Genomic DNA, 12553 nt, shown 5'->3' with positions numbered 1-12553 from the left:
AATCTTGCTTTTTTTTCAGTAACAGCAGAATTAATTGACTTCAGGGGCTGCATCTAAAGATGATCTCAATATTGATCAATCTGCTAGTAAGTTCCTCCATTAATCGATGATCATTTAGTCTATTCACCATAAAAAAAAAAGGTTAAAACTGCTCATCAAAATTTCCCAGAGCTCAAGGTGATGTCTTCAAATTGCATGTTTTGTCTTGCCAACAGTCCAAAACCAAAAGCTATTCAACATCTAGAAAGATGAACCTCATGTGACGCGCAGTATTAAAGGGCCGGCCGAGCACTGATTGACAGCGACAAATAGGCTGACCCACGCACAGGTCAAAACATGACACGAGGAGGACAATCCTTTTGTATCGACAAGGACACTTACACATACTGGAGCTTTATGTTGTTTTGGAAGGCATTGGCAGAGATGAGCCTCAGCTTACATGATGTGACCGTGCTGGAGAGGGAGAAAAAGCACAATAAACACCAAAACAACACCACAACGGTTAGTTTTTTATTTCTTATTTTGACCATGTAAATAAAAGCTTTGGAACTCAGAAATACTGAAACTTGTGTGAGACAGCTAAAAGCAGGGGTTGTATTATTACTATAATTGATTTATCTGCAGGTTATTTTTTGCGGTTAACCAATTAATTGTTTGTTCTGTCAGAAAAATGTGAAAAATGCTCCTCCCAATTGCCCAAATCCCAAGCTGACATTCTCACATTGCTTGTTTTGTGCGACCATGAGTCCAAAATCCAAAAATGTTCATTTTACTTTCATAGAAACAACTGAATTATTTTTGGCATTTTTCCTCTCTCTCCTTCCTTAATGATTAATCTATTATTATAATATTTGCCAATTATTTTTTTGTTGATGAACTCATCGATTATTTGACTAAATGTTTCAGATAAGTGGAAACTTGTTAGATATAAATCTAAGTAACTTTTACCTATCACACACAAATTCAGTTTCTCTACTATATAACAGAGGTCATGAGAGATGTTTAATCCAACTACTTTCAGATACTTTTTCAGACAGTGGCCACAAGTATATGGGTGTAACGTTTGGGCATCCACATACTTTTGGCCATGTATGAATAGTTTACTACTTTTGGATGTAAATAGCAAAATCTGCGTTTTGAGTGAATTCACTCTCAGGATCATAAAATACGTAGAGCACAACCTAATCAAATTTACATGTACAACTGAGGTGGATTACTCGGACATGGCTGTAGCGAGCAGTTGACCGTTAGCTAAACCCATCCCCCGAACTGCGACTAATCAACAACCATAACTAGCTACAGCGGTTCTGTATGATGTCTGTTGTTGTTGTTGTTGTTGTTGTTGTTGTTGTTGTTGCTGCCTTTCCAAAATCAAAAACACATGCAAAATCGTTAGGACTGGATTGAACAGTGTTTATCTGCTCCAACATGGGCATGTCCAGCTAAGTGGATTACTACCTGCAGTAGCAACAGAGCGTTACTTCCAGGGCCAAGAGTTAGCATATCACTGGCTAACTACATTAGCTTTTATTTGATGCTTGTCTTTATTGTAAAGCATTTTGGGACGTCTGCTCTTGAAAGGTGCTATAAAAATAAGCTCACTTGCTTAGTTTGTAAGTAAGTACGTTTTGTGCGAAACATAACAGTGGCTGGATTATGTTCAGAGGCTATGCATTTTTGAATGAATGAAGTGCTATATTTAACAACAGCTGAGATGCCAGGGGGTGGTTGGCGGGCGTACGAAGCGCACAACTGTAACACCTGAGACTGGGATTCACAGCAGAGTCCCGTCTGCGGTTAGGTTTAGGCAACAAAAGCACTTTAGTTAAGGTTAGGGAAACATCAGGGTTTGGGTTAAATGTAAATAAACATGTTGGATCTTAAGTCACCGTGAACTTTTTTTCTGTTTTAAACCAGACCACAGTCTCTTACTAACCTCAACCAAGTTCTGTGAGAGTCTAGACATAATCCTAGAGCAGTTTCATAATGCTGTAGTCAATACGAGTGGATATTGTGCTGCAAGATCGGATATTTGGATGGAAAACACACACGTTGTCTGTGAAGATTATGCTGATATGTTCAGTATCAACATATTTGAGACTTGCAACATACGTATATTAACATCGTCATGTCGTTAATATAAAACGTAATCCAGTCGCAATTGTGTTTTGTACAAAACGTATTTGCTGTTGCAGTTTAGTTGTATGGAAACGCAATTTTTAGGAGACAGGGCTACTTTGCGGGACCTTGATTCTATCCGGGTTTAGGCCAACATTAGCAGCTCTCTCCTGTTCTTTATTTGTCAGATTTGAGGAAGTCTGCATTCCTGCAACCCTAGCTAACATTACCTGAAAAACTGTTACATTTGCCAAATGCCAGGTTAATCTTCATCTTAAAAGTCCTTTCGCTTGTAAAGTTAAAACTATTTAAGTATGAAAGCTAAGCAGGCAAACAGAATTATGTTAGAACAAAACAGTCTGATCTTACATTTTTTCCTTGTGCTTATAAAAGTATAATATTTAAGTCTTTTTAGTGCTATATAATTTGTGTAGTCATTCAAAGGTCAGCTGGAGAAACCTTTTTAATTAACTCGTGGAGCTAAAATTAGCTTATTTAGCTTGCTCTGATAAAATCTCCCAGCAAAAGTTGTCATTTTGGACGGCAAAAGTGCACTTTTGTCTAACTCTGTCTGAAAATATGGACTAATTGTTTCCTCCGTCATTATCACCGTAAACTGCATGCATGCTGTGCGAGAGCGGAGAGATGGACAAGCGTGGCAACAGTGAGGAAAGGGGGGTTTAATGGCTTAACGGTCAATTGTATAGACCGACAGTTTGTATCAAGAAATTCACTTACAGAAACCAATAGTACTCAGTATAGTGCAGTACAACTATATAACAATGTGTTAGTCTGCTATTTGGAAGCACGAATTGCTGAACGTTTGTTCAGCAGTAAGTTGTAAGTTGTAAGTTGTAAGAAAAGCATTACTTACAGGTTCTTCAGCTCTCTGTAGTTAACAAGATCAAATTCTGTGATATTCTCCAGGCCTACTTGGTTTTCTATGTAACTGAAAAATAAAAAAGGGGGGCAGAAAGAGAGAGGGAGAGAGAGAGTTGCAAGATAAATACATAGGCCTAGATTTTTTTGTGACCTTCATGCCGTTTGCTGTGTAGCTAGATGTTCACTTAAGCCCATGCTGAATGAAAATAATAGAAAACAGGCTCAGCAGCTAATTATTTTGAGCATTAACTCCATTTTCAAGGCATTGTTATTCAGAGCGGAGAGGAACAACAGGAAAGAAAGAGGATGAGGAAGAAACAGATGCAACCCTGAGAGCTAGTAGGATACAAAGCAATGTTGATGGAATAAAAGAAGGCAGGCTGCATCCAGATTCAACCACACCGACATGCGTCTGACCACCGACAAACTGACGACAGATAATAAAACCAGCCGAGACGTCCAGGGACCCCCAAACCACAAAGCCCACATCCAAACTTTATCTACTGCTCATGTGCAAAAAATAATGCCTTAAGAGGCCGTAGGTAGATGAGGCTGACGGGAAACTCTACTCTACTCAATGAGTCATTTTACGCTTTTCCAGACAAAGCCTATCTCACAATAACTAGCGAGCTGTAGATCAATTCAGCACTCAGCACAAGGACAGCTAGTCCTTTTCATGAGCTGTTTGAATAGATGGCTTGATCGGACCTACCACTGATCTCGCTGGAGCAAACAGTCCACCTCATTCCCTGCCTTCTCGCCCTCTCGCAGTTGCATACAGGACCACAGCTGACTTCCTAACTAGTTGGGATGTCAAAAAAATTTGTCTTGTACAAACATGTCTCGAAGTAATATTTGACAAAAGCGCTTGAAAACTTTCCGTCTTCAGCACAAGACTGTAAAAACAGCCTTCTAGTGTCAAACTCTGCATATTCATCATTCTGCAGAGTGAAGGTGAAACATTCAAGTGAAGTAACAATAAGCAAAACACATTTTAAATTTAGTAGTAAACAAGTCGAGCTTCTCCAGCCCCGAGTGGACCCAATGCATCACTATGAAACAGCAATTTGACTACAAAGTGGGATGATGTTGAAAAGCATTTTCCATTACATGCATATATATATACACACTCAGTTGTCAGTTTATTAGGAACACCTAGCCAAAACTAGTGCAGCCTGATACATCAGCCCTGCAATAAATCCTACCTTCATGAAGGTTATAATTTTCAGTTGTTGACTCAACTGTGTGGTCCTTTTTGGAGGCTGCTGCACTGCATTATAAAAAGTGTTGGGTCTGCTGTTGAGCCCACCCTCACTGACTTGAATAGGGTGGACAAAATAATAGGAACATCCGTCAACATAACCCACGCAGTTCAGCAGCAGCACAGACTACATCCTCTAAATGATCAGACATAGCTAGGTATTCCTAATAAACTGACAGCTGAGCGTGGTATGCATAAGAGATTTACATAACATTTAAAGTACGTCGTTAAAGGCCCTGAAAACACATTTCCTTAATCAGCTTCTTACTCTGAATAACGGAGTCCTACATGGACTCTGAATGATCTGCCAAAGTTAGAACAGTTTTGGTTATTTCATAGAGGGTACTTCTGTATTTCTCGCCAGTTTGAAGCGGCTCCTCAGTTGGAGGAAAGTAATGTCATGTATTTTCATGCACCAGTCAGGATTTAGCAACTTTTAATACAAATCTGATGACGGTTAGTGGGTTGTTTGCTTAAACTGCACCCACACAGTCCGGATGAAGCAGATTAGCTGAGTTTTGGACTATTAAACTTGTAATAAATGATACCTAAGGATGTTTTTATTAACACCTCTAATCTAACTATCTACTGTTATGGAGAAAAAACTTGAGAATTCAAATCAAGTTTTCCGGAGCTTTAAGCACAAGCTATAAAGTTTATTTTGTTGAGACAAAAACGGCACCACAGCATTTGTAGAGGAGAGTAGAAAGAAAATTCAGCTGATTTCCAGTAGGCCATGTGACATACTAGGGCTATAGCATTTCTAATGTTTTCTATGTGTCATGTTCTCTGGAAAAAGCATCAGCTTTTGCTTGATAAGATGTAATTTCTGGTGAGAAATAATATTACAGTAATGTTTATCACTTAACTGGAATGAAGATAGCTTCCTGGAAAGTACAGAAGTGTTAGCAGAGAAAACTTTCTTTAAGTTTCAAGAAGTAAAAGTACTCATTAGGTAGCAGAATGGCACCGGTCCGTGTGATATTATTGTATATTACATAACTGGAATATTTTTCCTAATGCATTGCAGCATCTAAGCAGAATGAATTTTAATGTTATGGATGGATGGATGGATGGATGGATGGATGGATGGATGGATAGATAGATAGATAGATGGCATTGTTTCAATCTTCCACTTCTCTGTTTGTCAGCTGCAACACACAAACCTTTTTATTCATGTCTGATTGACCCACACTGCAATAATGTGATTACAGGGCAGGTGGGCCCAGGATCACCCATCGCCCTTACTTATTGGAATGAGCCAAGTGGGTTGTATATCATCTATTGTTCCCCGGGTGGGGGCATCGACTGGCAATTCACAAAATTGAATTTATAACTCAGCGTATGATGAATTTCAGCCCCTGTTCCACAGTTAATGGCCCCTTGTTTGTTGCACGCATCGGCCGTATTCCCTTGCACCGCCAATATGGTGAGTGTTGTTGTTGTTTGCTGGCATGTAGAGCACCGCGGTAAACGGAAGCAGAGAAAGACCGGCTCACTTATTGATTGAATGGTTGAGAGAGAATGTCAAGACTCATCCTGAGCTCTAGGAAGCATGCTTAACCCCAGGTACAAGGTAATGCCTCTGACGCAAGACACAGAGAGAGAGTGGAAGGGAGGGAAGAGAGAAAGAAAAGAGAGAGAGAGAGGGAGAGGGAAAGAGGAGGAGAATGGGCTATTGGTGAAAAGAGGCAGCGAGCAGAGGTAGATTTACTTGCTCCACCGAAATAGCATTTCACAAATGTAGTTCCTTCTTAACAAGTGCTAATTGCTCAGATCCGGGGACAGGAACAAAGAGAGAGCACCCTGGTGGTGCAGTCAGTGACATTTCGTTTTCCATGTCGGAGATGATGGTGGGTTGCATAACAATACAGCAGCCCTCTTTAAAACACAGGAGGTCAGTGTTTACTTCTTGTTCCGCACAAAGTTTTAAAAAGCCAGTGTTGATATCAGTCATCTGCTGCAGACATGCTGCAGCTGAGAGAGAAGTCTCAGTTCACCTTGACTTAGATGAGTTTTATTCAAACACATTCCCCAAAGGGTCGTCTGTCCATCAGCTACGTGATTGTGAAAAGCATGACGTGTATGGCCATAGAGAACGACCTTCACCATCCTAAACTACCCTCCCAACCACAGCATAAATGATCGGGAATTTTTTTATTTCATCTGCCGAGCTCCAGTTGAATCACAGCAAAGGAACATAAATAAGGTCAGGACAACCTCAGCGGTACGGGCAGGTCAGCAGATTGTTCATCAGAACGGAATTTTACATTTGAGCCTCGAAAAACTGAAAAATACTTGTATCTCTGATTACAGCCTGTGGGTTTCAACTTTGGTACATGAAGTAATGATTTATTAATCATTCATTATTAATTAAAGAACATCTTTTCACATGAATCTTGCCCTTAAACATGCAAAGGTTACTGGTGCATAAGAGGTGGGAGCAGATAAAGGCTCACACCGTGCCACAAAGTGCTTAATCTTTGCCACGAATGCCATCAGTAGTAGAGTTTTATGTGTACATAGTTTATGGAACTGTGTCTATAATAATAATGCAGATTTTTTAAAAAGAAGTTATTTTCCCAAAATGTAAGGACTCAACCCTGATCAAACCACACCCACACATTTCTGCTGAAGCAGATTAGCTGAGCTTTTGAGTCTTAAATTGATACATAAAGATGCTTTTTTTCAAAACTTAAACTTTGATTCGTTAAGGTGAATCAAGTTTTTAAATTGCCGATGTACAGTTTGAAAATGCTTTCAAAGTATGTGAAAGAAATAGCACAAGAGCAGCAGAATGAATATTCTAACTCAAGTCTCAAGAGTTTATGGAACTGTGCCTTTATGATGACTTTGTATTATCAGACCAAAAAAACATTTTTTTAGTGCTGTTATGTATTTTTAATCTGTTTTGGCAAAGTATCAGTCAGATCTTGAACTCAGCAACATGTGAACATAAAAAAAAACCTGCAGCCTTCATTTCATTAAAAGCTACTGAACTGTAGTTCTGTGGTTTTTCTTGGCAAGGTTTCCAACCATACTACAAGATTTGATAGTGCTGAGAGTTTTTGAAGACCCTGAGGCTACAATTTGGTGTAAACTGAATGATAGGAAATCAGTTCCCGTCACTTTATGCCAGTTTTTGTCAGTACCAATCAATAATTGATTTCCAATAACCAAAGTGACTAAATTACTACCAAGCTAATGCATCTTTTCGTGGGATGAAAACAGAGCTGAATCTAACCGTATCAAATAATGAGAAATAAACAAAGCACTGACGACCATTTTCACTTCGCTCTTTGTGATCTTGAGGGACTCGAGGCAGATAGTGTCTAGTACTTTGCTGTAGTACTTTGATGAGACATCAACATTACTTATCGCTAAACACGACTGGACAAACACACTGTGCTAGCGTCAGACCTCTGCTGATCAAATAATGAGAACTAAACAAACACATATCTGCACACCAACTTAAGAAAAAAAATCCCTCACGTTATGCAGAGAAGCACCTGTTGTTGAAGCACCGCTGCCAAAGAAATGGAAAGCAACTTTGTAGTTACACAACCTAAGGTGATACAGTCAATGTAACTGCTCCATCTCCATCCATCCGAGACCTCTGCTTCTGTATCACTCATCCAAAAAAACCTCACCAACGATTGTAGAGCCATTTAACGCCGGGTCTACATAAGCATACTCTCCCAAACAACTGCACAAAACCCAAAATTATCAGCAAGTATTTTCCTAACCTGAAACTTCAGATCCGACATGAAAGCAGTTACAAAGGCTCCATTAAAACCAAAACTCTGCCACCGAGACTCTACACACATTCAGCACCAGCCCAAAGTGATAAACTGAACAGAAAATCCAGCTTGGCAAACCAACGACATCAAGGCATGTGAGCTCATCCGAAATCCTAATGCACATTAAGAGGCACATGCAGAGCTGGTGTCTTACTCACATCTCCGTAACGTTCTCGCTCTCTTGTCCCGCCAGAATCGGAATGCTGGTGATACCGTCAGGCTCCAGACACTGCAGCGTGGCGAAAGAGCACCGGCAAGGTGACGGGCATCCTCCCAAGGTGGGCGCGGGGGCCCGGCTGAGCAGGGCGAGCACCAGGGGCAAGAGCAGTGCCAGGGCCCGGGGTGCCACAGCCATGCTCAAAAGAGGATCTTCTCAGCACCAGCGGAGAGGTTTGGCAGCTGTAGCTGGAGTTACTGTCTGTGTGGTTCACTTATTGATGAGTGAGAGAAAAGAGGTGCTTTCACACTCTCTTCTCGTGGCTCCCTGGCAGGGTTGAGATCCCAGCTGGTCAGGGTCTGGTACTGAGTCACAGCTGTACTGAGCAGCAGGAGGGGCAGGCAGGCAGGCAGGCAGGCAGGCAAGGGGCCTCTGGGGACATGGTGGTAGTGGGCTGCAGCCTCTCTCTTTCTCCCTCTCCCTTCCTCTCCTCCACGATGAAGGGAGGGGCAAGATAACAGGGGCCAGAGTCACCAGACACCTCAGAAAGCGAGAGGGGGAAGAGGGAGGGGTTGGGGGATGAAGGGTATGTGTTGATGATGATGAGAGTAGGACTGGTGATATGGTGATGGAAATCTCATCTGTTCCCCCGGGTGAGAGGCCTGGTGTCCCGCCAGCAGCTCGAGGTGCAAGCAGAGCCAAGAAGTCAGGGCTCTCGGGTGCCTGTGTGCAGACAGCACCGCTATCACACTCACACTAAAACCACTGTAGCAACATCCTCTTGTATGGATGGATGGAGCTCTCTGTCCTGGGAGAATTGATTGCTGGAAGGTTCGTGATTGTTGAGACTTAGGAGGTCGCTGATGAATTTAATGGCTTTGGAAAACTGCTATCAGGAATAGGATGTTTTTCAACAGTGTGCACTCCGAGCAGGAATTTAATGATAGGAAATTATAGCAAAGCAGTGTAGGTCTCTGAGTTTGTTGTTTTTCATCACGGGTACAAATGCACTGTTGTTAGCCTCACGAATGCTTGCACACAGTTTGCATTGCGCTCACTGTGATCTTAAAACATTTCAAGGGGTATTTAAAACAACTGACTGACTTTGTTGAAGCACTACTTTGCTGTAGTACTTCAACAATGTCTCTTGCTACATATGACTGGACAAATGCACTGTGCTAGCGACACACCTCTGATTTTGAGACGGAAAAATCTTCTACGATCGACATGAAAATTCAGTGGAAACGTTCCACTGGAATCTGCCTCTGAGAGAATTTGAGATGACGTGAGCGGACCAGACCTCTGTAGCCCACTCCTCGTCTCGTCAGCACAGCTGACCTGTCGGTAGTGTAGGTGTCAGGGTTTGAAAAAAGAGCCCATCGCGAGTCTCGGTAACTTACAGAAGCGCAATGACCTTTCATTCACGTATTCAAACCCTGTCTCCTAAAAATTACGTTCATATACAACGAAAGTGCAACAGCAAATATTTTTTTGTAGAAAACGTTGTTGCTGGCTGAGGTATGTGCTGTGTGTAATAATAGCAGCTGATTTCACAGGAGGTTGTTGGCGGGCGTACGAAGCGCACAACTGTAACACCTGAGACTGGGATTCAAAGCAGAGTCCCATCTAGGGTTAGGTTTAGGCAACAAAAGCACTTTACTTAAGGTTAGGGAAACATCAGGGTTTGGGTTAAATGTAAATAAACATGTTGGGTCTTAAGTCACCGTGAACTTTTTTTCTGTTTTAAACCAGACCACAGTCTCTTACTAACCTCAACCAAGTTCTGTGAGGGTCTAGACATAATCCTAGAGCAGTTCCATAATGCCGTAGTCTATACGAGTGGATATTGTGCTGCAAGATCAGATATTTGGATGGAAAACACACACGTTGTCTGTGAAGATTATGCTGATATGTTCAGTATCAACGTATTTGAGACTTGCCAAATACGTATATTAGCATCCTCATTAAGTTAATATAAAACGTAATCCGGTTGCAATTATGTTTCCTACAACACAAATTTGCTGTTGCAGTTTAGTTGTATAGAAACGCAATTTCTAGGAGACAGACTTGTACCTGCAGCCTGAGGAGAAAAAACCCACAGGCACTACACAGGGCTGTAGAAATACTATGAACTCGTATATAAATATGTATGTACGTTATTATTTGTAGCCAGTATTCCCCTAAAAAACTGAAAACACAAAGATATGGTAATCGAGGACAATGCCCTTTGTAGTAAACAAGCGCATACAATATATATTTTAAAGAATCAGGACTCTATTAATAAAACCTTTGAGTGGCACTAGTATATTAAACTTCTTTTACTTTACTGGACAAACATTGGAAAGCCTAATAACCACTTCTACTGTAACTTCTACCTTTCACATCATAGAGCGATATCAGTTTATAAATAAAGTAAAACCATGCCAGCAGGTGAACTCTATGTGGCATCACTGACAGTGCCTCTAATCCTATAATTGCTAACATTAACCTGCTGCAGAGACCTGGCGCTCTCCATCACAGATATGTTCTTTACATGAGCGGAGCCGGTTTTTACCCATGGGACGAATACTGTGCCCCACCCCCATTCTTCTTCGTCACTCTGCACATGAGTAAGGTCATAGTGTCCCGACCACAATTACTGGCCATAAGCTGAGTAGCCATTTTTGCTGCTGTCGTCAGGATTATCTGGTGTCTTAATTACTCTTCCTTTTACGCCCCTTTTTCTTGGTCTTAGCTCAGCAAATAGTGCAGGGGGACAAGGCGCTTATTCAAAGGAAAAGCGTTTGAGAGCCCGTCGGGCGGACCAGTTAAAAGATGAAGAACTGAATCGCAAGAATTTCCTGGGGGGTGTAATTGACAACATAAAGCATAGTCTTGAAAAACAAAATCGTGCAAACAGATTGTAATGTACATTATCTGAACAAAATTTACACACCCTCAGTATATCCTGTATAATTCAAATGCCTGCTAAAAGTTCAACAAGGATGCCTTCTTTCTTTAAGTTTAACCATGCTAGCAGCAGGGCAAGGGGTCCACCATTTTAATCCATCCTGAAACTACTTGATGGATTGCCATGACATTTTGTACAGACATCCACGGTGCCCAGAGGAGGAACCCTACGGACTTTGGAGATCTCCCGACTTCTCCTCTCACGCCAAAAGTAGGTGAAGATTATCCAGTGAAAATATCCTTACCCAGTGAAATATCTCAACATCTACTGGATGGATTGCCATCAAAGGTACGGACATTCTCGCCGCCCTCAGAACAATTTGTAATAACGGTGGTGATCCCCTGAATTTTCATCTGGTGCCGTCACCAGCTCAAAATTTTAATTTGTCTAAAATTTAGGTTTATGACTAAATATCTTCAAATCAGATTCCAATCAACCAAATCTGAACTTTGTGTTTTTTCTAATTACCAAATGCTAGCATGCTAACTGAAAAATGGCCAGATTCAGGAGGCCTGACAGGCCTCTTGAGACCCCTTGAGGTTGAAGGACTAAATGCTGGTGGTTCCTCGCAGCTGTAGCGATGTCCCAAAAGCTACGCAACGCTTACGATGCTCAAGAAACATAATTAGAAGTAATCAACGACCTGCTTTATGATTTTAGGTGATTCCCTGCTGCACTGGATGTCAAGCAGCTCTGTGTACTAGCTACCCTCTTCAAGCCGTCTACTCAGTTCCTGTTTTACTTAGTTAAATTAATTTATATTCATTTTGCTGAAAACTTAGGAAACGGCAGCACAGTCACTTGTTACTCCATAAATCAGCAGTTAGATGAGACACAATAAGTCCTGATAAAACAATAACCAATCAAGTCATTTACAATCACGACCCACGCATATCATCAGCTTCCTCTGGAGGTCCTTGTTAACTTTAAAAAGTTGACAGCTACAATAAAACACCAATTGAAAATTGTCTGCTCGAAACAATAGAAGAATATGAGACATGTATGAAGGGGGTTTATGCAACGAGATATATCGCCCGCTGGAAAATATCACTTATTTTTACATTATAATAAACAACACTAAATCAAAAACATTCTGCTTTTCATAACATACTAGTTATGGCTGGTATTTTTACGAACATGGATATTTTAGACATTATACACTTCAGCTAATCACTTTCAATGATTTTACAAAAAAAATTCTGTATGCAGCGTGATTGCATCCGGCCTTCTGTATCCTGATGTCAAAGGGATGCAGCCTACACAAACGTGACTGGCAGTTTACCAAATCGTGCTCATTTCTGTCTGTCCTTGACCTTATTTCAGTCAGCACAATTACTTTACGGACAATCTAATTTCATATGAGCCATGTGACAATTTTCAACCTC

General features: G+C 41.1%; 1 protein-coding gene across 2 annotated transcripts in view; it reads right to left on the bottom strand.

The window, feature by feature from the left end:
* The window catches only part of ntrk1 (neurotrophic tyrosine kinase, receptor, type 1), a 34534-nt gene extending 26118 nt beyond the window's left edge, over nucleotides 1-8416 (bottom strand). For both annotated transcript variants that reach the window (XM_040118211.1, XM_040118212.1), the window contains exons 1-3: nucleotides 8220-8416; nucleotides 2993-3067; nucleotides 382-453 (exon numbers count right to left, since the gene is read on the bottom strand). In XM_040118211.1, the coding sequence (XP_039974145.1) occupies nucleotides 382-453; nucleotides 2993-3067; nucleotides 8220-8416 (344 nt within the window). The remainder of the gene's footprint in view (nucleotides 1-381; nucleotides 454-2992; nucleotides 3068-8219) is intronic.
* Between the last annotated feature and the right edge of the window lie 4137 nt (nucleotides 8417-12553).

Source organism: Xiphias gladius, chromosome 22, assembly GCF_016859285.1.
Source record: "Xiphias gladius isolate SHS-SW01 ecotype Sanya breed wild chromosome 22, ASM1685928v1, whole genome shotgun sequence".
NCBI classification, from domain to species: domain Eukaryota; kingdom Metazoa; phylum Chordata; class Actinopteri; order Istiophoriformes; family Xiphiidae; genus Xiphias; species Xiphias gladius.
The sequence above is the reverse complement of the archived record's forward strand: the minus strand, read 5'-3'. Positions and strand labels throughout refer to the sequence as shown.